Below are 23,306 nucleotides of genomic sequence, written 5' to 3'. Positions count from 1 at the left end.
CCTCCAGAGATGTCCTCACATGGCGTAAAGCAGAAGAGGTACTAATCCTATCCATGATGGCAGAGCCTTCATGGCCTAGTCGCCTACTGAAGGCCCCACCTCTTAACACTGGTGCGTTGCGGATTGACTTTCAATACGAATGTTGGAGGAGACACAAACACTCAAATCATAGCACCAAGTCTCAGAGACTTGCTAGAGGTCATGCAACCTTACTGCCCTCTTTCTCCACACACTACCAGATTATTCTTCCTGAAATGTTACTTGCATTTTGTCACATTCCTGTTCAAGAATGGGCCATGATTCCCCATATTGCTTCCAGGTCAATCTATCCCTTTCGCCTGGCATCAGAAGGCTTCAGGAAGACAAGGGCCTGGCCTAAAATCACACAAAATTGAGATGAAGGAAGGTGAGACTTGCATGCAGATCTGGGGACTCTAAAACCACAGTGCCAAACAGAGAGGGAGCCTCAGGGTCAATGTGGGCCCAGGATGGGTCTCAGCCTCTTCTAGCTCCGGTGGAGGCCTGACTGCAGCTCCTACCTGTCAAGAGAGAGGATGAACCCTGACCTACCTGGTCAAGAAGGGCTGGGAGCTCTCAGCACTCAGTGAGGACTCATGCCTGGTCCTCACATCACTCCTGGCAACTAGATGGGTCTGGGACAGAGCGGACAGGCAGCCGCCATGCTCTGCCCAGCCTAGAGCCTGGACAGAGGTGACAGGGCTGGCTGCAGCAGCCTTAGCACCACTTTCCCTGCAGATCTCAATTAATCCTTAATTCTCAATTAGGTGATCTCTCCTGCCAATCTGTCAGCCCTGGGATGAGGATGAGTTGCCCCAGGGCTTCTCTGGAAGCCAGAGCCCACCCTCCTTCTCACCACCCTCACAGCTGGCACAGATGGCATTCTGCCTGAGAAATGTCTGTCCCTGCTGCAGGGGACATGAGCCACGGGAAACCAGAACTCCACTCAGGATCAGCCTCCCAGCCCTCAGCCAGGCAGGCTCTACAATTGGAGCACTAGAAGTGGGCATGATGTGTCTGCTGGCCCCAGAAATGTTCACAGCACCTCCAAAGCTCAAAGATCCCCAGACCCCAAAAGGGCTTCTAGTTCAGAAGGTCCCAATGGACAACAGCCAGAGCAGGGGTCAGGGCCAGGGAAGAAACAGCAGACTGGTCAACACCTTGGCCTGGGTGCCACCTTGGGAAGCCCCTCCCCCACTAAACGTAGCACCTGCTGCCCAGCTCCACTGACTAGCACTATCACAGCAGCTACAAGAGCTTCTGATGTCCCAAAAGAAGCTGTAAATTCAGATTTTTACATTAAATCCACCTTAAATATTTTGAATGTAATATGCATTCAATCAGGTGTGTAAACCTTAGGTACAGTTCCACAGCTCAATGAATTTGGACACATGTATGCACTCAGGTAACTATCACCTGAGCAGAAGTACTCACTGAAATAAAATGCCATTTATTTCATTTTAGAATAGTCAGGCTTATAGGTGTATTGTGAAGCTGGTACAGAGAGTTTCAAATATGCCACACCCAGCTTCCCCTGTGTATCCTTAGGGCTCTCCAGAAACACAGACCCAGCAAGATGTCTGTATACACCAACTGATAGGTGGATAGATAGGAAGGAAAGAGGATGGATACCCATTGGGAGCTCTTTTCGTTAGCTCTGGGTCCCCGTGGCATATCCACATCATTGCCTGTGTGGGTTTTTTTTTTTTTTTTTAGCCCTTTATTATCCAGCACTGTATATTTCCTATCCCCAGTCCTAGAATCAGCCATTTCTCCAAGGAGCTCTGGCTCATTTTGTTACACACTAGGATCTGGGCACTACACGAGGTTGATGACTACACCTGTGTTTGTGGAGGTGGGATTGTCTCTAGGCCCTCTCAGCTGATAAAGCAAGGAGACGTGTGTGCGTATCATGACCTGTGTCTTTGCACATCCATAGACATGTCTATGTGTAAGCAACCAGATCTACAGTAAGCCACACATGAGTTCATACTGAAGCCTCCAACTCCACTCTGTTGCCATGTGGATTGTTCTAGCCTCTCCCCTTGCTTTTCTAACTTTTCCCTCCAACAGGGAGAAACCTGACTCCCAACATCCATCCTCCATTTACTTAATTGTTCGATTTCAGTGTACATGAGGAGTGGTTTCAGAATTGGTAGAAGTCCCATACTCTCGTGGGACCCAATTTTATCAGCTGGAGAGTACGGTGCTCATGTGCAGTCCTGTTAGCCTTTAGTCCAACAGACTCCAACACATTTCCAGGTCGCACCTTATTCCCCTACCCCCTTCAGTGAAGTGGTTTCATACTTCTGTAATATTCTGATTCTTTGGTCACATTCTGTATTCCGTCCTGGGAACCACTGACTTCCACTGACTTTTTAATTTGCATACATTAAAAGTTAACTCATTGACAAATACTTAATGTCTTCTCCTCACCATTATAGTATCATATGAAACAGTTTTACTCCCCTTAAAGAATCCCTATGCTCCACCTGTTCAATTGTAACAGATAGTAATCTGTTAACTTTCTATATAATTTTTCCTTTTCCAGAATGTCATACAGTTGGAATCACATACTGTGTTAGCTTTTTAAGACTGGCTTATTTCACTTAGCAATTTACAGTAAGAGGTAGCTATGTCTTTTCATGGCTATACAGGGAATTTACTTTTATTGCTCCATGATATTTCATTGTATAGATATATTACAGTTTGTTTATCCATTCAAACTGGAAATACATCTCTATTGCTTCCAGTTTTGGAGATTATGAAACTGTAATAAACATTCACATGCACATGTATATGTGTGGACATAAATTTTCAAATCAGTTGGGTCAATACTCAGGAACACAACTACTGGGAAAGCCACCAAACTGTCTTATAAAGTGGTGAAACCATTCTGCATCCCCACCAATAATGACTGAGAGGCATTGCTCCACATCCTTGCCAGCAGTTGCTAGTTTTTTGGATTTTAGCCATTTTAACAAGTTTCTGTAGTAATATTTCCTTGTTGTTCATCCATTTATTTTTCAACATTTTATTATAGAACTTTTTTAACATATAGTAAAGTTGAAAGAATTGTACAGAAACACAGCGTTGGCCACTAATACTTACATCACTGGGCAGGCTGAAAAGCCCATGTGTGGGCCCCACTTTTCAACTTATTCTTCTTTTTTTCTCTTGAGATAAAGTTTGTCACCCTTGGTAGAGTGCCATGGCATCATAGCTCACAGCAACCTCAAAATCTTGGGTTGAAGTGATCCTCTTGCCTCAGCCTCCCAAGTAGCTGGAACTATAGGTACATGCCACAATGCCCAGCTATTTTCAGAGACAGGGTCTCGGTCTTGCTCAGGCTGGTCTCAAACTCCTGAGAAATCCTCCTGCCCGATTGCTGGGATTACAGGTGTGAGCCACTGCACCTGGTCTACACTTTTCAACTTCTGACTTGAAGGCTGTAACGTTGAAAGGCTCCAAAATCCAGAAGATGTGCTCCAGGGCTGGGGCCTGAGAGGACAGGGGAGCCACCGAAGCATTCGACCAAGAGACCTGTGCTACCTCCCTCCCAAGTTGACAGGGTCCTCTCCCTGAGACAGGCCACAGTTGTCACCTTTGACCTCCTTTAAGGAATTCTGTTCTCCTCCTGCCACACCCAACTGCTCCAAGAAGGAACATCTAACCTGCTTTAGTACAACATTCAGTCCCAGTTACCTCCCAAGCATACTCCTCCTCCCAAACATGGGTATTGTCGACCGAATGTTTGTGTTCCTCCCCCAAATTCACGTGTCAAGGCTCTAATCCCCCAGTGAGGCTATATTTTGAGATAGACCTCCAAGGAAGTAAATGAAGTCATAAGGATGGAGCTCCGATCTGATAGGATTAATGTCTTATAAGAAGAGACACCAGGGAGGCGCCTGTGGCTCAGTCGGTAAGGCGCCAGCCCCATATACCGAGGGTGGCGGGTTCAAACCCGGCCCCGGCTGAACTGCAACCAAAAAATAGCTGGGCGTTGTGGCAGGCGCCTGTAGTCCCAGCTACTCGGGAGGCTGAGGCAAGAGAATCGCTTAAGCCCAGGAGTTGGAGGTTGCTGTGAGCTGTGCGATGCCATGGCACTCTACGGAGGGCCATAAAGTGAGACTCTGTCTCTACAAAAAAAACAAAAAGAAAAAGAAAAGACACCAGAAAGCTCATTCTCTTTCCCTGCACTAAGGAGGCCTTGTGAGGACATAGCAGGAAGGTGGCCATGTACCACAGCCCTTGCCAGAAACCAACCATGCTGGCACCCTGATCTCAAACTTTCAGTCTCCAGAACGATGAAAAAACCAATTTTGGGGCGGTGCCTGTGGCTCAGTGGGTAAGGGCACCAGACCCATATACCAAGGGTGGCGGGTTCAAACCCAGTCCTGGCCAAACTGCAACAAAAAAATAGCCAGGCATTGTGGCAGGCGCCTGTGGTCCCAGCTACTTGGGAGGCTGAGGCAAGAGAATCACCTAAGCCCAGGAGCTGGAGGTTGCTGTGAGCTGTGTTAACGCCACAGCACTCTACCAAGGGCAATAAAGTAAGACTCTGTCTCTACAAAAAAAAAGTATTAGTCAGCCTAAGCAGACTATTACAATGAGCGATAGAGAAGGCAAGAAGATCTAAAGTTTGGAAGGAGTAACACTCAGAGGCTCCTGTTCCTCTACTATCCACAGCAGACTTCTCCAGAGTGCAGCCTCAGTGCCTTGGGTAGGCCTTGATCAACATTTTATTTTTATTTTTTTTATTATTTATTTATTTATTTATTTTTGTGATTTTTGGCCGGGGCTGGGTTTGAACCCGCCACCTCCGGCATATGGGACCGGCGCCCTACTCCTTGAGCCACAGGCGCCGCCCAACATTTTATTTTTAACAATAGTAGTTTGAATATATATTAGAAAACTATAGAGTACATAGAGCATGATTGTACATGATTAAATGGACATTGTTGCTTTTTATTTGAAGTTTTTACAAAGTGAGTTTATTTCAAGGAAATATTAAATAGATGGCGAGACTGCTGAAGGAGTCCCACAAATGGCTGAAGTTAGGAAGCCCTGGATTCAGTGGTTGACTCAGATTCCTTGCATCCAGGGCACCAAAGGTTCCCTCCTGCCACTGTGGTTATCTCTACTGTTCTGCCCTCACTTTCCCATGACCTCTCCAGCCAAAACATGACATGTTCTCCAAACATGTCGCTGCCTGGTGCTGACCTCTTAACTCATTCTCACACTTCCAAGCTTTTGTGCATGACAGCCCCTCTACCTGGAGAAAGCTTCTGTCTCTGCTCTACTCAAGTGCCACCTCCACTGGAAAGATTTCTGTGATGACACCAGGCAAGCCCCTTCCTCTGAGTTCCGCTGCACCCTGCCCAGGTCTCCACTGTGTCCTGCTGCAATGTAAGACATTGCTTCCCTGTCTGTGTCAGAGACTAGGAGCTCCTTGAGGACAGAGGTCATAACCAGTTCATTTCCGTATCCTCAGCATTCAGCACAAGGCCTGGGATGGAGAAGAGAATCAGGAGATGTTTGTAATATGAGTGAATGAATGTCCTGGGGATGAAAAAAATCTACAGAGCTTGGGACAGAAGGATACCCAAGACCAGAGAGGTCTGGGGAAGGAGCCTGGGACAAAGGGTCGGTGAGAGGAGGGTCTGAGATCTAAGTCTGTGAGGAATGAGATTTAAAGGGTGGGATCCAGGTGGTGGAACAGAGAGGTCTAGGGCACTGCAGAGGGATGGGAAAGAGGGGAAAGAAACAATACGCATCTTATGTCTATTCATTTCATCCACAAAACAACCCTATGAGATAATTATTATTTACAAGGGGGGAAGGTGAGGAACACTGAGGTGAACCACTTGCCTTGTGGGAAATCGCTAGTGAGGGTGGTGTAGTGGTGCTGGGATTCCAAACCAACAGGCTGACTCCAGTCGGTGCTTTTGTGCGCGACCCATTTGGTCCAAGACCCGCAAACAGTAAGTCTTCACGGAAGGTCAACCGTAACCGCTGTCATTATCTGGGCAGAGGCGCAGGGCCTTGGGGAGCGAGGGGGAGGGGTCTTTGAGGTCGCCCTTGGACCTAACATCTGCCTAGACCTGAGGACCAGCCAATCCGGAGGAGCTGCGGGTCGCTGCGTTGGTGAGGGACCCATTGCCATGGGAACAGAGGCCTCAAGCGGGCGCATGCGCAGATCGGGACCGGGTGTTGAACCGGTGAAAGGTGACGTAGAAACGCACGGGGTGGGGCGCGGGGCTCGGCACGTCAAAGCCCTGCGTCCTTCGGCCCCAGAGCACAGGAGAGGCGCGCATAGCTGGGCGGAGGCGTTAGCAGCCCCTGGTGAACCGACATTGGCGCGGAGCTGACGTGCAAAGCGGCGCAAGTGAGACGTGAGGGCGGCACCCACGCCCGGGAATACCCCGCAGCGCGAAACGGCGGCCCAGACTCGTGTCCCGGTTCCCGAGGCCCCGCCTCCCAGGCCTTCGGACTAATCGGATTGAGAGCGCGCCGGACCGGGCCGCGAACTCGCCAATTGCGGAGGGCGGCGGCCACCACCCAATCCCGAGCAGACAGGTGCGAGGTCCAGAAGACGGAGGCCAATCTGCAGCGGTTGCGACCTGTTGGGGCAGGTCTCGGCCAATAAGGAGGCGCGAGCGACATCTTTGCGCGCCAATCGGGAGTGAGGGAGCGTTTGTGCCCGCCCGCCCTTCCGGCCGGAGCTCTATTTACCAGGGGCGTGCAGTCCGCTTGCCAATCAGAGCGCGGCCGAGCGGCCGGGCAGCCAACCCTCGAGGAGCGGCCGGCTGGTGTCCGCCGCACCCAGGAGTAGGGGATGTCCTACAAACCCATCGCCCCCGCCCCCAGCAGCACTCCCGGCTCCAGCACCCCTGGGCCGGGCACCCCGGTTCCTACAGGTGAGGATCCAGCTCTGCCCCTGCTCGCCTGTCCGGGCGTCAAGGTTTCGAAGAGAAGACGGCTTGAGTTCTGCAATACTGGGCCCGCCGCCCACCCTTGCTGAGCTTCGGTTTGCTGGCCTGTGAAGTGGGCGTGGTCACGTATGGGCTTGTAGGTGGAGCACAGGGGGAGGGGTTTGTTCCTGAAGTTGATCCGCCTGGAATGAAGCATCCTTTGGAGGGAACCCGGTTGGGGGCTTGGAAAGCTGGGAGGCGTCGCTGCCTGGTGCTGACCTCTTAACTCGCGCCTGTTGCAGCCGGAAGTGTCCCATCGCCATCAGGCTCAGTGCCAGGAGCCGCTGCCCCTTTCAGACCACTGTTTAACGACTTTGGACCACCCTCCATGGGCTACGTGCAGGTGAGTAGGAACAAGGGTTTGCTTAGAGATGGGGACTGGATTCTCACTCCCCTCCAGGGGCCTGATCTCACTGCCCTGTTCTCTTTTGACATAGGCCATGAAGCCACCTGGTGCCCAGGGCTCACAGAGCACTTACACAGACCTACTGTCGGTCATAGAGGAGATGGGCAAAGAAATCCGGCCCACCTATGCTGGCAGCAAGAGCGCCATGGAGCGCCTGAAGAGAGGTAAGTGAGGCTAGGCTCACCCTGTCCTGCTCAAGAGGCTGACACTGGACAGTCGTTCTGAAGGACAACTGGAGACCACCTCAAGCCTAGACTAGAGCCAGTATCACTACCCAGAGAGGTTTTTTGAATTGAATTGAAATTGAGTCAATTTCCAGGGAAGAGCATAGGAATTTGTATTTAAGGGGTGAATGTGAGGATTAGCCACACCTCTAATGTCATCCAGCCCCTCATTCGATTTGAATTTTTCTTGCTAAAAGGAAAGGGAGTGGAGAGGGAGGGGTTGGGCTGTGAAGGGTTGCTGAGACCCCATTCCCCCCACCCCTACCCCAGGCATCATCCATGCCCGGGCCCTAGTCCGAGAGTGCCTGGCAGAGACAGAGCGGAATGCCCGCACGTAACAGGAAGCACCTCCTCATCTGGACGTTTCCTGGCCACTGCAGAGCACCTGCTTCTCCCTGGCCTTCATCCCAAGTTGCACTAACCATCCTGAGCTTCCTGTCCTGTGTCCCTTGGTGGGTACACTCCAGGAACCAGGGGGAAGCTCTCACTCCAGTTGGCAGCACTAACTGTCCTCCCCAAGATTTAGCAGCGAGGTCACTGCGAGTCCCACCCATGACCTGCCGACAGTGTTGATCCAACTGGGGCTTTCTCCTTTCTGTGTTCCCTCCACCAGCCCTTCCCCAGCATCTCTCATCACTGTCCCAGGCCACCTCCTTCCCCAGCAGGGACTCAGAAGCTCCCTGCTTTGTCTCCTGGGCCATAGCAACTCTTTTCTCGGTGTGTCTTTTGCTAAATATGCCCTTTTTATATAAATAAAAGATGATTTGGAGTTGTCCTCTCAGTTCTGAGCCTTTCTGGGTCTGGTTCTGCTAAGCCTGGTGAGCCAGGGAGAAAGCAGGGAAGAGACGCAGGGAAGGGAATAGGGATGGGGAGGCTGACGGAAGCCGGTTTTGCCTTGCCTCAGCTGTCCACAGGCCTTGAGTGGAACTCTGCCGCTCAGCTGTTAAGTGGAAGAAGGGGCTGGGCCCTGGGAGCCTGCAGCCCTGTGCGCCTTCCTGTGGAGACGCCAGGGGGCAGTGCAGGGCCTCGGCTGCCTCCACAGCTGGAGGCGCTGCCAGCCTGGGCCCAGAGGGCTCTTCCTCTGGGTTGGCGGTGACGCCTGGCAGGGTAGAAATGCCAGTTCACTTGAGCCACTCCTCACATGCCTTAATGCCCTAAAAACACCCTAAACTCTAAATCGGCCCTGAAAGTCTCTGACCCCTCACAGGGAGGGGGCACTGCTGCTTCCCTCCCCTGGCACTTGGCAGCAGAGTCTAGGGGAAAAGCCTGGCTTCCAACGTGGGTGAGACCCGGCTCAGTGCTGCCATCCACTGCCACAGCACCTTCTAGCAGGCCAGGCGTGACCCCGTGAGCCCAGCCCTTGGTGTCTTGGCCTTTGCCCAGGGTAGCTGGGTGGCCAGACAGAGACCTGCAAGGCATGGGTGGGGAAAGCCTTGTGGCACCGTTCAGGTGCTAGCCCAAAGCTTTGTAGTGAAGGCCTGCCTCTGCCTGGGTGTGTAGCTTAGTGACTCTGGAGGTCTGACGCCCTGGACCCCAGCCCTGGGTGGAGGCAAGTCAGCCAACAGTTTCTAGGCAGGCTACAGTGGGGCGGCATCTCCCCTACCCTGGGTCTCAGGGTCTAGGACCAGAAGGTGAGGAGCTGGGGAACATGGGCCTGGGACCCAGCCGTGTCAAACTCCACCCCTTTGTTTTACCCAGGAGGGCCGGGCCAGGGTGGAGATAAGGAGCACGGAGGGAGTACGAAGCACCAGCATTAGGAGAATGACCTCTTCCCCGGCTGCCTTGAGGAAGGAAGGCAGGGGCCTGCCCCAGTCCGCTGCGGGCGGGGCTGCCCGGACCCCGCGGGGGTGGGGAGGGCCTGCGGGGCCCAGGAAGGGGGCGGGGCGGCCGCGGTGACGCGGAGGGCGGTAGGGAAGGACGGCCCGGGCGCCGGCAGGCGGACTGAGAGGAAGGTCGGGGCCATGGGCCGGCGCTGCGCCTCCGGAGGGTCCGGCCACTGCTGGAACCCGAGGCTGGGGCTGAGGACGCTCGGGGCTCCGACCCACTGGCCGGCCGTCCCCACCCGGGCCGGGTGAGGGGCTCCTGTCCTAAGCTAGAGGTGAGCCGGGACATCGGCAGGCGGGCCAGGAGTACTGCTGGGGACTGGGACGCCGAGGAGCAGAGGGAAGTGCGGACAGCGGGGCCTCTCGCCTGCTCGCTGGGTGCGAGGTGGGAGGGGGTGGCAAGGGTGGGAGAGGTGCCTGCGGCGGAACTGTGGCGCCGGACGGGGCGCAGGTGGGCGGAGCGGGTCTCCTGGGGCGGGAGCTCATGGGATACCCTCAGGAGCAGCTCTTGCCTCAGCCTGAGGAGGGGCTCAAACCCTGGGAAGGATGACGGGATGGTTGCTTAGGCGAGTGGAGAGAGTCGGTGAAGGCCAGGGGTCAAAGAAGGATGCTGGGGAGGGAGAAGTCTAGGACCTGGCTGCCCTCCAGAGTGGGGGAAAACAGGGGATATCTGGTCCTGGAAGGTAGGTTCAGGTGCAAGGTGGGGAACACTGGCAGAGATGCTGGGGCGCACGGGGCCGCTCCACGCAGAGACACCCGGGGGACAAGATTCTTGATGGACGTCCGGAACGACACAGGACCCCGCCGACTCAGAGAAAGGGGTGCAGGGGGCGGGACCCCGGGGGGCAGGTCGTGGAAGGCGGACCTGGAAGGAGGGGCCGGAGGCTCCTGGGGGCTCGCCGCCGAGGGGTGTCGCTCCGAGGAGGCTAGGACGCTAGGACGCGGCGCGGCGGGAGAGGTGAGGCTGGCCCTCCGGCTGGCCGGAGCCCGCCGCGCTGGGGGGCCCGCGTCAGCGCGCGGTTGCCAAGGCAACGGGCGGGCGGGGGGCGGGGGCTGCAAGGAAAAGAGGTCAGCGCTTAGTCTTGCTGCGGCTCCGGCCCCCGGCTTCGCGGGCGGCGGTGCTGGGCTCACCTCTGCCTCCCCCGCGGCAGGCCGGGGCATGGGGTCCCGCCGCGCCAACCGCGCGGCCGGCGCGCTGGGCTCGGGACCGCGCGCCGCCGCCCCGCGCTGACTGCCGTGCTGTGCCCTGCGCCAGGCGGAGCGGAGGCCGCGCGCGGCCCGCTGAACGCCTTCAGGATGCTCATCAAGGAGTACCACATTCTGCTGCCCATGAGCCTGGACGAGTACCAGGTGGCCCAGCTCTACATGATCCAGGTGAGGGCGGTGGGCAGGGGAAGACAAAGGTGGGCCGATGGCGGGCGCGCAAGCTGCACAGGGGACAAGGGGTGGAGCCCAACTGACAACCCCAACCCCAGCCCTGCTGGGGCTTGGAATGGCTCGGAACCCAGAGGAGAGAGAGTCCGCTCTTCGGACACGGGGGTGGGGGAAAGGCTGTGGGGAATAGGCGGAAGAACTGAGTGGGGCCCCCCACCAAGTACCCACCCTGTGATGGAGACTCAGCCTCCTGTGATCTCCCTTAATCCTCCTCAGAATCTGTAATCCTACGGGGAAAGGGAGGGAGCCAATGAGGAGACAAGGGTGAGGAAGGGGACCTAGGTGGGAGAGAAGGGGCAGGAGGGGGTCTAGAGAGGCCTGGCAACCCCAGGTGGTCAGGGAAAGGGGGTGAGGATGAGGCTGCAAAGTGAGGACAGGGATGGGGCAGACGGGGACAGAGGGTGAAGGAGGCGTCTGGGCTTGGGCTGTAAGGAGAGTGAGCCAGGGCAGCTCTCAGAAAGAGGGTTGGTGCAGGGCCTCCGGCATGTCTTTTCCAGATTTGTTCTCTAGAACTGTGAATCAGTCTGAGGAGACAGGAGGGCTGGGACCCAGCCTCAGGGGGGTGACAGAGCCAAGTTTGGGCTCCAAAACTATAAAAAGACAGGATCAGGTGCTCTACAGCTATAAGGAGTGTGGCAGAAGCTGGGACTAGGGTCCCGGAGACGGAGGGGACCCGTCTTAGGGCATCTGGGAGGTGGAAGCACCTAGTCCTCTTCTGGTCCATTCTTCTGTCCCAGCTGCCCTAGACACCTTGCTCCTCTGGGAGCATACCCAATGCACTCCCACCTGGGAGCTTGCACTACCTACCCCCTGCCTTGAGTAGGCCCCATCCCACATCCACTGGGCTCCTCCCTCACCTCCTTCAAGTCATGGTCAAGGAAGCAGGGTCATGTTATCTTCTCAATGAGCCCTCCCCTGACCATCTTATCAAAGAAAGCTGCAGTTCCTGGCCCTTGATGCCCACTTTCTTTTCTAAGCTTTCTCTTTCCCAGAGTCCATACCACATAATTTGTTTTTTCCTGTTGTCTGTCTTCCTACACTTGAACCTAAGTTCCACAAAGGCAGGTGGCTTTGTTCTATTCATCACTAGATCGGAATTAATAATCCCTAACAATGCCCGATCCCAGTGCGGGGGGGGGGGGATCAGGTTTGGGTTTCAGGGAGTTGAAAAGGCCAAGACTAGGGCCCCAGAGCTGTGCAGGGTTCCAGGCTGAGCTGGCGATCCCCAGAGCTGAGCTGGGGCCAGATCCCTATTCTGCTCTGCCTTGGGCCACAGAAAAAGAGCCGGGAGGAGTCTAGCGGTGAGGGCAGCGGTGTGGAGATCCTGGCCAACCGGCCTTACACAGATGGGCCTGGAGGCAGTGGGCAGTACACACACAAGGTGTACCACGTGGGCTCCCACATCCCAGGCTGGTTCCGGGCCCTGCTGCCCAAGGCTGCCCTGCAGGTGGAGGAAGAGTCCTGGAACGCCTACCCCTACACTCGCACCCGGTGAGTGGGTGGGGCAGGGGTACAGGCCCCCATGAGGGAACAACCCCACTGGGCACAGTCGTGAGCCCTACCCCTGCCCTCTCCCCAGGTACACTTGCCCCTTTGTGGAAAAATTCTCCATTGAAATAGAGACCTACTACCTGCCTGATGGGGGCCAGCAGCCAAATGTCTTCAACCTGAGTGGGGCTGAGAGGAGACAGCGCATCCTAGGTGAGGCTGGAACTGTGGGGGACCTTGGAGCCCTTCATAGTCCCCTGCTGCCTCCACAGGAAGCCCTTGACAAGGCCCGGCTCTTTTCAGGCCTCAGAGCCTCACTGTGAGAGGTCATCCTCCCAACCCCAAAAGGGCATGAGGCAGGGGTTTGAAGCTGCTAGCATTGCTCACTGCCTGCCCGGACCCCTCCCCCAGACACCATCGACATTGTGCGGGATGCAGTGGCTCCAGGCGAGTACAAAGCAGAAGAAGACCCCCGGCTGTACCGCTCCATCAAGACAGGCCGAGGGCCCCTGGCTGATGACTGGGTGCGGACAGCAGCCCAGTCAGGGCCCCTCATGTGTGCTTACAAGCTGTGCAAGGTGGAGTTCCGCTACTGGGGCATGCAGGCCAAGATTGAGCAATTCATCCATGATGTCGGTGAGCACCCAGCACAGACTGAACCCTGCCTTTGTAGCCAAAGTCCCTTCACATCTGCTGGGGACACAAACAGAAAGCCACCATTTCCATTTGAGGTGGGGACCCTGAGGTAGAGGGGTATACAGCCTAGTCGGGGTTCAGGGAAGAAGCTGCCATCACGATCTCTGCCATCCTGGCAGCTCTGACATTCTGAGATGCTGCTGCTTCCATCAAGATTCTAAAATTCTCCATCATTCTGTGAGTCAAGAGAGATGTAGAGAATCTCAGGAGGGTCACCAGCCCTCACCAGCCACATGTTAAAGAATAGAGGTTAGGAGACTTTGACTCTGATTTCATTCTGTCCCACCCCCAGATCCAAGCCCAGCCCCTGGCCCTGGTGTGCAGGAGACCCTGTTCTACATCTCCCCTCACCCTAACCCATGTAGCTCAGCCCTGCCTCACTGCCCAGATCCAAGGATGGGTCACCTGCACATAGAGGGAAAATCTTCAGGTGGGGGAGTCCTGTGGCCCGGCTTCTGCTCCACTACTGACTCTGCCATAGACGTTCCAGCAAGCCACTGGTCATCTCTATCTTAACTTTCTCTTCTGTAAATGAAGAAGAGATTGGGCCAGATATTTTTTTTTTTTTTTTTAAGCTACTTCCCTCTTTCGTTTTTTTTTTTTTTTTTTTTAATTGTTGGGGATTCATTGAGGGTACAATAAGCCAGGTTACACTGATTGCAATTGTTAGGTAAAGTCCCTCTTGCAATCATGTCTTGCCCCCATAAAGTGTGACACACACCAAGGCCCCACCCCTGGGCCAGATATTAAGAGCCAATATTGACAGTGATCTCACTCACCAGACCCTTTGCTAATTGCCTTTTGTATAAGATCTCCTTCCCCCAGCACCCTACAAAGCAAGAATGATTATTATTCCCATTTTATAAAGGAGGAAATTTAGTTTAGACAGTGATGAAGAACTTTTGCCTTGCATTTGAAGAAAATACCCCAAAACACAAAAAAATAAAAATCACCCACATAAAACCACAGTTAAGATTCTGATGTATGTCTTTCCAGAAGTTTATAATTATAATTGAACCATTATTACTATATTTCCTAGACATTAAGAGTTTCTAAACTCTCAGAATGTGCATTCCACTAAGTGCCAACACTTCTATTAACACCTCCAATAGCCATCACCAGTTTGATTAATTGTTAACCCTTTAATTAACTGTTAAATTCTCAGAAGTCAGCAAGAAGCCAGCTAAAAAACACTGGTCCCAACTTCAGGAGTGATGGGGTGGGGCTAGGACTCAGAGTTGGAATGTGCAGAGAGACAGAAGAGGTGGTGGGCAAGGATGGAGATCGGGCAGGAAGACAAATGCCCCAATTTCCACTCCCCCCTGGACAATACTGGCCCTACTGTCCCACTTTGTGGCTCTGGGTGGGTGGTATGTCCAGGGAAGCATTACCCTACCTCAGCAGCTGGGCATGTAGCTGCGGTGGCAGGTAAAGGAGGGGAGTGACGTAGTTCTGATACCCGGGCACCAACAGGGCTGCGTCGGGTGATGTTGCGGGCCCACCGACAGGCCTGGTGCTGGCAGGACGAGTGGACAGAGCTGAGTATGGCTGACATCCGGGCACTGGAAGAGGAGACTGCCCGCATGCTGGCCCAGCGCATGGCCAAGTGCAACATGGGCAGTGAGGGGCCTGAGACCCAGCCCCCTGGGAAGCCAAACGCGGAGGCCCGGTCAGGAGCCAGTAATGCTGGCACCCCTGATGGGCTCGAGGCTCCTCCTGATCCCGATGCCTCCCCGGATGCCAGCTTTGGGAAGCAATGGTCCTCGTCCTCACGTTCCTCCTACTCATCCCAGCATGGAGGTGAGTCTGGGCATAGGACAGGACAGGAGGAAGTGACTATCCCACGCTGGCTTCCCAGGCTGAAGCTGAGCGCCCCATAGGGGGTGTGTCTCCCCAGAGCCTGTCCGAGTGGCGTATGCAGAACATCGCCCGGGACTCCGAGAACAGCTCTGAGGAGGAGTTCTTTGATGCCCACGGTCAGCACTGAGACGTGGTTGGGGGTACGGGTATCTCTGAACAGCTTCTCCCACCCCATGACACAGCCCCCTGTTCCCCTCAGAAGGTTTCTCAGATAGTGACGAGGTCTTCCCCAAGGAGATGACCAAGTGGAACTCCAACGATTTCATTGACGCCTTTGCCTCCCCAACAGAGGCTGAGGGAACACCAGGTAAAGACCCCGTCTCAGGACACGGGCCACCAGCACCTGGTATGCAGTGGGGACTGAGGGAACAATTCAGCCCTAGTATTTAATGGGGTCCTGAGATAAAGGTGTCTGAAGAGGAAGGAAAATGGGTGAACAAGGGGTGGGTGGATGATCAGAATGTAGCCAGGTTTCAGAACACCTGAACAGGGCACAGAGAATACAGGAACTAATGTGGGGGCTATGAAGGCTCCACTCAGGAGGTGATGTCAGTTCTGGGTTTGGATAGGCCCAGCACTGGCCAACAGCACTCTCTGTGTTGATGGAAACATCCTGCCAAGATCTGTGCCAACCCATATGGTAGCCATCAGCCACATGTGGCTTTCGGGCACTTGAAATGGGGCCAGTGCACCTGAGGAACTGAAATTTTATTGTATTATATTTTAATTTATTTAACATGTGGCTACTGGCTACCACCCTGGACATGGCAGGATTAGACAGGCACAGAGGACCCACATGGTCAAAGCCTGGAAAAGCAAAATGACCTGGGAGAGTCAATGTGAGGAGGGGGCATCCAGCTGACACCAGATCTGGGATACCCGAAGTACCAGATGAGGGTCTTCTTGTCCTCTTCATTGGCTTTCACCTGCCTTACAGAGCCTGGAACTGAGGCCACTAAAAGCACTGCGGATGGAGCCCGAGCACCCAAGGACTCAGAGGCAAGTATGACCCCATGTCATAGTTCTGTCCCTTTGCTGGCTTGGCCACTGCTCTGACACCCCCTGGCACCTATTTCACCCTGCAGGGCCCGGACGGAGCTGGGGAGCTGGGGACTGAGGCATGTGCAGTCCACGCCCTCTTCCTCATCCTTCACAGTGGCAACATACTCGACTCGGGACCTGGAGACACCAACTCCAAGCAGGCAGATGTGCAGACACTGAGCTCAGCCTTTGAGGCCATCACCCGCATCCACTTCCCTGAGGCCCTGGGCCACGTGGCATTGCGATTGGTGCCCTGCCCGCCTATCTGCGCTGCTGCCTATGCCCTTGTCTCCAAGTACTAGCCAGGGGTGGAAGGGCAGGGGACACCCAGGGTCCCCAACGTACAGACTCCTAGGATTAGGGAGTCCCCATGGGGGGAGGGATGCCAGTCACCCCATCAGGCACGGACATGGCTGGACCTCTTTCTGGGGAAATGCCTTATGGGTACTGACAGTCCCAAAAAAGGACCCAAAAAGCCAGGGCTTGCCAGTAGGACAAGGGAATATGGGCGGTACCAGTGGACTAGAGGCCCCCCACCCACTGACCACACCCCTCCTGCAGCCTGAGCCCCTACAGCCATGATGGCGACAGCCTGTCCCGCTCCCAGGACCACATCCCACTGGCTGCCCTGCCACTGCTGGCCACTTCATCATCCCGCTACCAGGGTGCTGTGGCCACTGTCATTGCCCGCACCAACCAAGCTTACTCAGCCTTCCTGCGCTCATCAGAGGGCACTGGCTTCTGTGGGCAGGTCAGTGGACAGGAACATTTCCAGGAAACCATCCATCCCCTGCAGCCATGATGGGCTGATGGGTCCTCCTGATGGTGCCCACTGTCTTGCCCAGGTTGTGCTGATTGGAGATGGTGTTGGTGGCATCCTAGGCTTTGATGCACTCTGCTACAGTGCCAACGCAGGCACCGGGAGTCGGGGCAGCAGCCGCCGTGGGAGCATGGTCAGTGTGGCCAGACTCAGCCTCCTCAAGAGGGGGGTTGCCTTTCTCCTTCTGTAGGTCTTGCCCCCAGAAGAAGACTTCTCTGCAAGAGGGCAGGTTTCCTGCTGCCTTCCTAGTTCCGAGACTCTGCCCCACCTACCCCACAAGCCCCCGTGGATAAGTAGAAATCGAATGGTCTCCAGGCCTAAGGATGTTTCTGTCCCTGTTCCATCTAGAACAATGAGTTGCTCTCCCCAGAGGTCGGCTCAGTGCGGGACCCCCTGGCAGATGGGGAAGGGCTGAGTCAAGCCAGCCCAGAACCCTCAGCCCTGCCTGCCCAGCGTACCCCCAGTGACGTGGCTGGTCCCGAACCTGAAGGCTCTCAGAACAGGTGACATCTCTGCCCCATCACCCCCATTCTGGGCACATGCTGGTCTACATGCAGCACTGAGTGCCCTTCCCCCACCACAGCCTGCAGACAGTCTTTGCAACGTCTGCCTCTGGGGAGCCCAGGCGGGCAAGCACAGCCTCCTGCCCACCCACTGCCAGTTCTGAGGCCCCTGATGGCCCCACCAGCGCTGCCCGCCTCGACTTCAAGGTCTCTGGCTTCTTCCTCTTTGGCTCCCCACTGGGCCTGGTGCTGGCTCTGCGCAAAACTGTGATGCCTGCCTTGGAGGGTGAGCCCTCTCAGTGGGGGTGGGGCCACCTCTCATCTTTTGTCCGTCCCTTCCCCCTCTTGTGGCCTTTCATCTCACCTGAGCTGCTGGCACCTCCATGGCCATTCCTCATTGTGCTAGGAAAAGGGAACCTGAGGCCCAGAAAGAAGGGACTTGGCAAGACTGGGCTTCCCAGAGTGCACTGGGAGGAGCTCTGCACCCACGCCAGAGGTCTGCCAAGCAGGGCCAATGCTGCATCGTGAACGCAGCAGTGGACCAAAGGCTGGGTTTTGCTCTTAGGCAAGAGGCTGTCTCACTTTATGAAGGCCCCTAGTTACTCCCCAGGGAGTGCAGTTTGGGAAGTGCTGACTCAAGGACATGTCTGGTGCTGTTTCCACACCCCCTACCTCAGAATGCCCAGCTGAAACCCACCTCTCTCTCTACCCCTCTATCTTCCGGGTACCCAGTGGCCCAGATGCGGCCAGCCTGTGAGCAGATCTACAACCTGTTCCATGCAGCTGACCCCTGTGCCTCACGCCTTGAGCCGCTGCTGGCCCCCAAGTTTCAGGCCATTGCTCCACTGGCCGTGCCCCGGTACCAGAAGTTCCCCCTGGGAGATGGCTCATCCCTACTACTAGGTATGCCCCTAGCCATGATAAAGGGGGAAAGGAAAAAGGCACCAGTGGGGAGGAAGGGTTAGTAGAAGGTGTGAGGTGGTTCCCACATCATGGGAAACCTCTTGTTACCACTCCCAGGACCAGGGAGCCCTGCCCTGGCCCCTTGTGGGGGTCTGGATTCCCAGGACCCCCTGACCTGAGCCCAGGAGTGAGTAGGGGATAGGTTAGCTAAGCTAAGCTAGAGAGAGACTAATCTAAGGAAGGGGGCAGAGTGACACTGGTATGCCTGTGTCAGAGAGCAGCCAGTGTGTGTGTAGAGGGTGCACTGGGTGTCTTGATGGGGGGCATGGGCAGGCATACATGCAGCTAGGGACCCATTGGCCTGATGGTACAAGTGGGCCTGTGCCAGGCACAGGTGTGTTCCTGTCTGGGCAGGTGGCCACAGACATTCTGGTAGGAACTCAGCTGGCTGCTGGGGTGAGCTTAGGGGAGAGCAATACCTCCACTTCACTCTTCCAGAGAGGGGCATATGCTGGGCAGTACAGCCTTAGCCAGAACTGGGCCAGGGAGGGTGGAGGTGCTGAGCTTCCCTGGGCTCCTGGATGGGAAGACAGAAGGGCAACTTAGGCTGCGTAATCCTAGCACTCTGGGAGACAGAGGCAGGTGGATTGCCTGAGCTCACAGGTTCGAGACCAGCCTGAGCAAGAGTGAGACCTTGTCTCTATAAATAGCTAGGTGGGTGCTATTAGTCCCAGCTACTTGGGAGGCTGAGGCAAGAGAATCGCTTGAGCCCAAGAGTTTGAGGTTGCTGTGAGCTGTGACGCCACAGCACTCTACGGAGGGCGACAAAGTGAAACTCTGTCTCAAAAATAAAAAAAGGACACCCTAGCCCCGCCTGCTACTGAGACCGCCCTTCCTACCCCAGCTGACACGCTGCAGACCCACTCAGGCCTCTTTCTGGAGGAGCTGGAGATGGTGCCCTCAACACCCACCTCGGCCAGTGGTGCCTTCTGGAAAGGCAGTGAGTTAGGCACTGAGCCCCCAGCCCAGCCAGCTGCACCCAGCACCACCAGTGAGGTGGTTAAGAGTAAGTAAGCCATGGGCGGTTCCTGTGGCTCAAGGAGTAGGGTGCCAGTCCCATATGCCAGAGGTGGCAGGTTCAAACCTAACCCTGGCCAAAAGCCACCAAAAAAAAAAAAAAAGAGTAAGTAAGCCAGTCACCAACATCAAGGGTAGGAAGAAGGGGCCCTATTCCATCTCCTAAGCCCAGCCGAAATAACCTTTCCCCAGCATTTGCTCTGGACTCCACCCCCAGCACCCAGCCTGGACTTGGCAAAGAAAGGCCTTGGTGGGAAAGAGGGAGGGAAGAGCATCCAGGGTCCAGGCAGATGGGCACTGGGGCAGGAGGCCCTCCTGACACGCGGCTCGCCGCGCTACGCAGTCCTGGAGCGATGGTGGGGAACCAAGCGGATCGACTACTCGCTGTATTGCCCTGAGGCGCTCACCGCCTTTCCCACGGTCACGCTGCCCCACCTCTTCCACGCCAGCTACTGGGAGTCCGCAGATGTGGTGGCCTTCATCCTGCGCCAGGTAGGTTTGGGGACATGAGACTAGGATGAGGAGCCAGGAAAGGGGCGGACCCCCACCACCACCACCCCGTTCACGGGCCTCGCATGTGTCTCCCGCAGGTGATTGAGAAGGAGCGGCCACACCTAGCGGAGTGCGAGGAGCCGTCCATCTACAGCCCGGCCTTCCCCCGGGAGAAGTGGCAGCGCAGACGCACGCAGGTCAAGATCCGGGTACGTACGGAGGCTCGGCCGGGTCTCCTCCCCTAACCTCTTTCCCAGTTCTGCCCCACCCCTGGGAACCGCGAGTCTCCTCCTCCTCCGCCCTCGTCCCCGCCCACGCCCATCCCCTGCTCACTATCTTGACTGGGCTTTGCACCTCAGAGCCGCAGGGGTCCATAACAAAGCACGCCCTAGGCTCTACCCCCAGAATCTGCTTCCCCCCCACCCCAACATGCCTACTCTTGGCTTCCGGTCATGCTGTCCTCTCCCACCAGAACGTCACCTCTAACCACCGGGCGAGCGACACGGTGATATGCGAAGGCCGCCCCCAGGTGCTAAGCGGCCGCTTCATGTACGGGCCTCTGGACGTGGTCACACTTACCGGGGAGAAGGTCAGGACCCAGGGGCCCCAACCTTTGGTCTCACAGCACTGCCTGCTGCCCCCAGAATAGCTCCTGGCCCTCCAGCTCACCACCAGCCCCCAACAACAGACCAGCCTCCGCTATCCTCTACTTTGGGCCAGGGGGAACCTGGGAGCTCTGCCATCATGGACCTTTCTGTCGCCTCTCCCCGCCAGGTGGACATCTACATCATGACACAGCCACTGTCAGGCAAATGGATCCACTTTGGCACCGAGGTCACCAACAGCTCAGGCCGCCTCACCTTCCCAGTGCCCCCAGAGCGCATGCTCGGCATCGGTGTCTACCCCGTGCGCATGGTGGTCAGGTGAGCACTGTGGGCATCTGTGAGGCGGGGCGCCCCAAGTCTTGCCTCCACGCCACTCACCCTCTCCGCCCCCCACCCCCATCCGCAGGGGCGACCATACATACGCTGAGTGTTGCCTGACGGTGGTGGCCCGTGGTACGGAGGCCGTGGTCTTCAGCATCGATGGCTCCTTCACTGCCAGCGTCTCCATCATGGGCAGCGACCCCAAGGTGCGCGCCGGCGCTGTGGACGTAGTCAGGTAGGAGCCACCCCAGCTCTGGCACCCCTTGGTGACTGGTCCCCACTCCTGCCCCACGGAGCTGACCTCCACCCCTATCCGTTAGGCACTGGCAGGACGCCGGCTACTTAATCCTGTACGTAACGGGCCGGCCTGATATGCAGAAGCACCGCGTGGTGGCCTGGCTGTCACAACACAACTTCCCCCACGGCGTTGTCTCCTTCTGCGACGGCCTCACTCACGACCCGCTCCGCCAGAAAGCAATGTTTCTGCAGAGCCTGGTGCAGGAGGTGCGGCGGCCGGGGAGGGTCACGGTCCTGACACCAGCCTGGTCCTCGCCCTGCCACAGAACAGCAGAGGCCCATCTAGTCCCACCCCTAAATCCCCAGCCTCTCTATCTTGCTGCCTGGCCCTAAGTGACTAGAGGGTTCTCTAAGGTCCTGCCCTCTTAGTCCTAACCTGGGAGATCTGCCTGGCCCCGCCCCAGTCGGGGTAAGTGACTGGAACCTTTCGGCGGGTATGTCCTGCCTCCCTCCAGCTGGCCCCGCCCCCAAACAATGTAACTGGGGAAGCCCAACAGTCCCCTGCGCGCCCCTGTGGCGCTGACAGGCCTCTTGGCCACAGGTGGAACTGAACATCGTGGCCGGCTATGGATCTCCCAAAGATGTAGCTGTGTACGCGGCGCTGGGCCTGTCCCCCAGCCAGACCTACATTGTGGGCCGCGCTGTGCGGAAGCTGCAGGCACAGTGCCAGGTGAGGGCTAAGTGAAGGTGAGGAACAAACAGGGCGGTGCCAGGGAACTGGAATCTGAGTCCCAGGCCATAAGGAATATCCCCATTGTGGGTAGGTGGGAGAAGGCCTCACTGCCACCAAGAACCTAGGCTTCTCCTAGAACAAGGGCCATGAGCAGCATAGAACTGCCCACTGGTGCTAACCCAGGCTCGAGGGTGGGTGTTCATGGCCTTGAGTGTTGCTGGTTCCACTCTGCTTTGGGCCTTGACCTTTCTGAGCTAGGGTTTCCTGTCTGTAAATGGAAATAAGAGTACTGACCTCATCAGCTTATCACAAAGGTCCCGTGGTTGACTGCACATAACAGGCTCAGGGCTGGGCACAAAGCAGGTGCTCACTAAACATCAGCCCCTGTTGGTTTCCCCAAGACCCCATTCTACAGATAAGACTGAGACCCAGTGAGGGACTCAGGCAGGAGTAAAGCCAAGGTACCCTGACTCCCAACCTGGAGTTCCTCTCTCTGGGGAGAAGGCTCCAGGTCATGCTGTGCTTAGCCAGCACTGCTGGCCCCCACCCTGCTTTAGGTGTAGTGGAGGACAGGGAAGGGCAGTGTGTGGGCCTGGCCAGCACCCCTTATCCCTGTCCATGCCCCTACCCACAGTTCCTGTCAGATGGCTATGTGGCCCACCTGGGCCAGCTGGAGGCAGGTTCCCATGCTCATGCCTCCTCGGGACCCCCAAGGGCTGCCTTGGCCAAGAGCAGCTATGGCGTGGCTGCCCCCGTGGACTTCCTCCGCAAACAGAGCCAGCTGCTGCGCTCCAGGGGCCCCAGCCAGGCAGAGCGCGAGGGTCCAGGAACACCACCCGCCACTCTGGCACGGGGCAAGGCCCGAAGCATCAGCCTCAAGCTGGACAGTGAAGAGTGAGGCCCAAACTGTGACAGGACCTGGGTTATTTGACACACTCAAGGGGCCCGAGCAGCTGCGTGTGGGAGGCCAGGGGCCCAGACCTTTGTCCCCAGCCCCACACCTTCTTCTTTGCCCCTCAATATCACTTCCCTGTCATGTTGGTGGAACCAGCCCTGGGGGGAGGGAGGAGGGACTGGGCAGGGCACAGAGGCTTTTTCAGTGTATGTAAATCTATGGAAATAAATGCCACCCACATCCTACCCAATTACCCACCTGCTGGCATCACAGGGCAGCTGAACCCAGTTTGCAGTTCAGGAGGGAGACACTGAGAGGGGCACAGGCACGCCCAAGGTCACACATCAGGTCACAGGCAGGGTTAGGATGGGGACCTGGGCTACAAAACTTTTCACAAAAGACGCTGTCCTCTCCTCTTCCTGGGCCTCTTCCTGTCTGCCCAACCCCAACTCTCCTCATCTCAACCAGCCTTTGAGTGGCAGGAGTTATCCTCAGCCTAGATGTGGCATCACCTGAAGCCTCTGCCTCCAGAAGCTGAGTCCAAGAGACCACAGGGCCAGAGGTGAGGGGCTGCCCTGAGAGATGGCCTCACTCAAGCACCAACATGCCTGGCTCCTGCCCACTTTATCTCCACCTTAAAGCCAGAGGCTCCTCATGCACCCCAGGCCTGGCCAAACAGTACCCCAGGAGATGACCATCTTCATTTCTCTGTCAGGGACATTGAGGCCCAGTGAGCTCGCAGAGCTGGCGGATGGG

The 23,306-nt window shown here is 56.2% G+C and overlaps 2 protein-coding genes across 7 annotated transcripts; both read left to right on the top strand.

Annotated features, from left to right (window-relative positions):
• The first annotated feature begins 6,806 nt into the window (after window positions 1-6,806).
• On the top strand, window positions 6,807-8,403 carry CDK2AP2 (cyclin dependent kinase 2 associated protein 2). 2 transcript variants are annotated; one of them, XM_053561952.1, is made up of 4 exons: window positions 6,807-6,938; window positions 7,235-7,335; window positions 7,430-7,562; window positions 7,893-8,403. In XM_053561952.1, exons 1-4 carry the CDS (start codon window positions 6,857-6,859, stop codon window positions 7,958-7,960), a joined length of 384 nt encoding a protein of 127 aa, XP_053417927.1. In that variant the 5' UTR covers window positions 6,807-6,856; the 3' UTR covers window positions 7,961-8,403. The 2 variants fall into 2 exon arrangements, with proteins under 2 accessions (XP_053417927.1, XP_053417928.1); XM_053561953.1 differs by lacking the exon at window positions 6,807-6,938 and adding an exon at window positions 6,949-7,089 and having other exon boundaries at window positions 7,893-8,397.
• PITPNM1 (phosphatidylinositol transfer protein membrane associated 1) lies at window positions 7,428-22,794 on the top strand. Of its 5 annotated transcripts, none has more exons than XM_053561945.1 (25): window positions 7,428-7,562; window positions 9,321-9,720; window positions 10,701-10,819; window positions 12,156-12,370; window positions 12,459-12,580; window positions 12,779-13,003; window positions 14,537-14,863; window positions 14,944-15,039; window positions 15,123-15,230; window positions 15,861-15,922; window positions 16,009-16,259; window positions 16,526-16,715; window positions 16,810-16,917; window positions 17,133-17,287; window positions 17,368-17,573; window positions 18,020-18,190; window positions 19,095-19,256; window positions 19,611-19,759; window positions 19,858-19,968; window positions 20,232-20,348; window positions 20,534-20,682; window positions 20,771-20,920; window positions 21,006-21,189; window positions 21,524-21,652; window positions 22,290-22,794. In XM_053561945.1, the coding sequence occupies exons 3-25, from the start codon at window positions 10,742-10,744 to the stop codon at window positions 22,551-22,553; spliced, it is 3,729 nt and encodes a 1,242-aa protein (XP_053417920.1). In that variant the 5' UTR covers window positions 7,428-7,562; window positions 9,321-9,720; window positions 10,701-10,741; the 3' UTR covers window positions 22,554-22,794. The 5 variants fall into 5 exon arrangements, with proteins under 5 accessions (XP_053417920.1, XP_053417922.1, XP_053417924.1 ...); XM_053561947.1 differs by having other exon boundaries at window positions 9,321-9,823; XM_053561949.1 differs by lacking the exons at window positions 7,428-7,562; window positions 9,321-9,720 and adding an exon at window positions 9,729-9,823 and having other exon boundaries at window positions 12,289-12,370.
• The last annotated feature ends 512 nt before the right edge of the window (window positions 22,795-23,306 follow it).

Source organism: Nycticebus coucang, chromosome 14, assembly GCF_027406575.1.
Source record: "Nycticebus coucang isolate mNycCou1 chromosome 14, mNycCou1.pri, whole genome shotgun sequence".
NCBI classification, from domain to species: Eukaryota; Metazoa; Chordata; class Mammalia; order Primates; family Lorisidae; genus Nycticebus; species Nycticebus coucang.
Note: the sequence above shows the minus strand (reverse complement) of the source record. Positions and strands in the feature narration are given on the sequence as shown.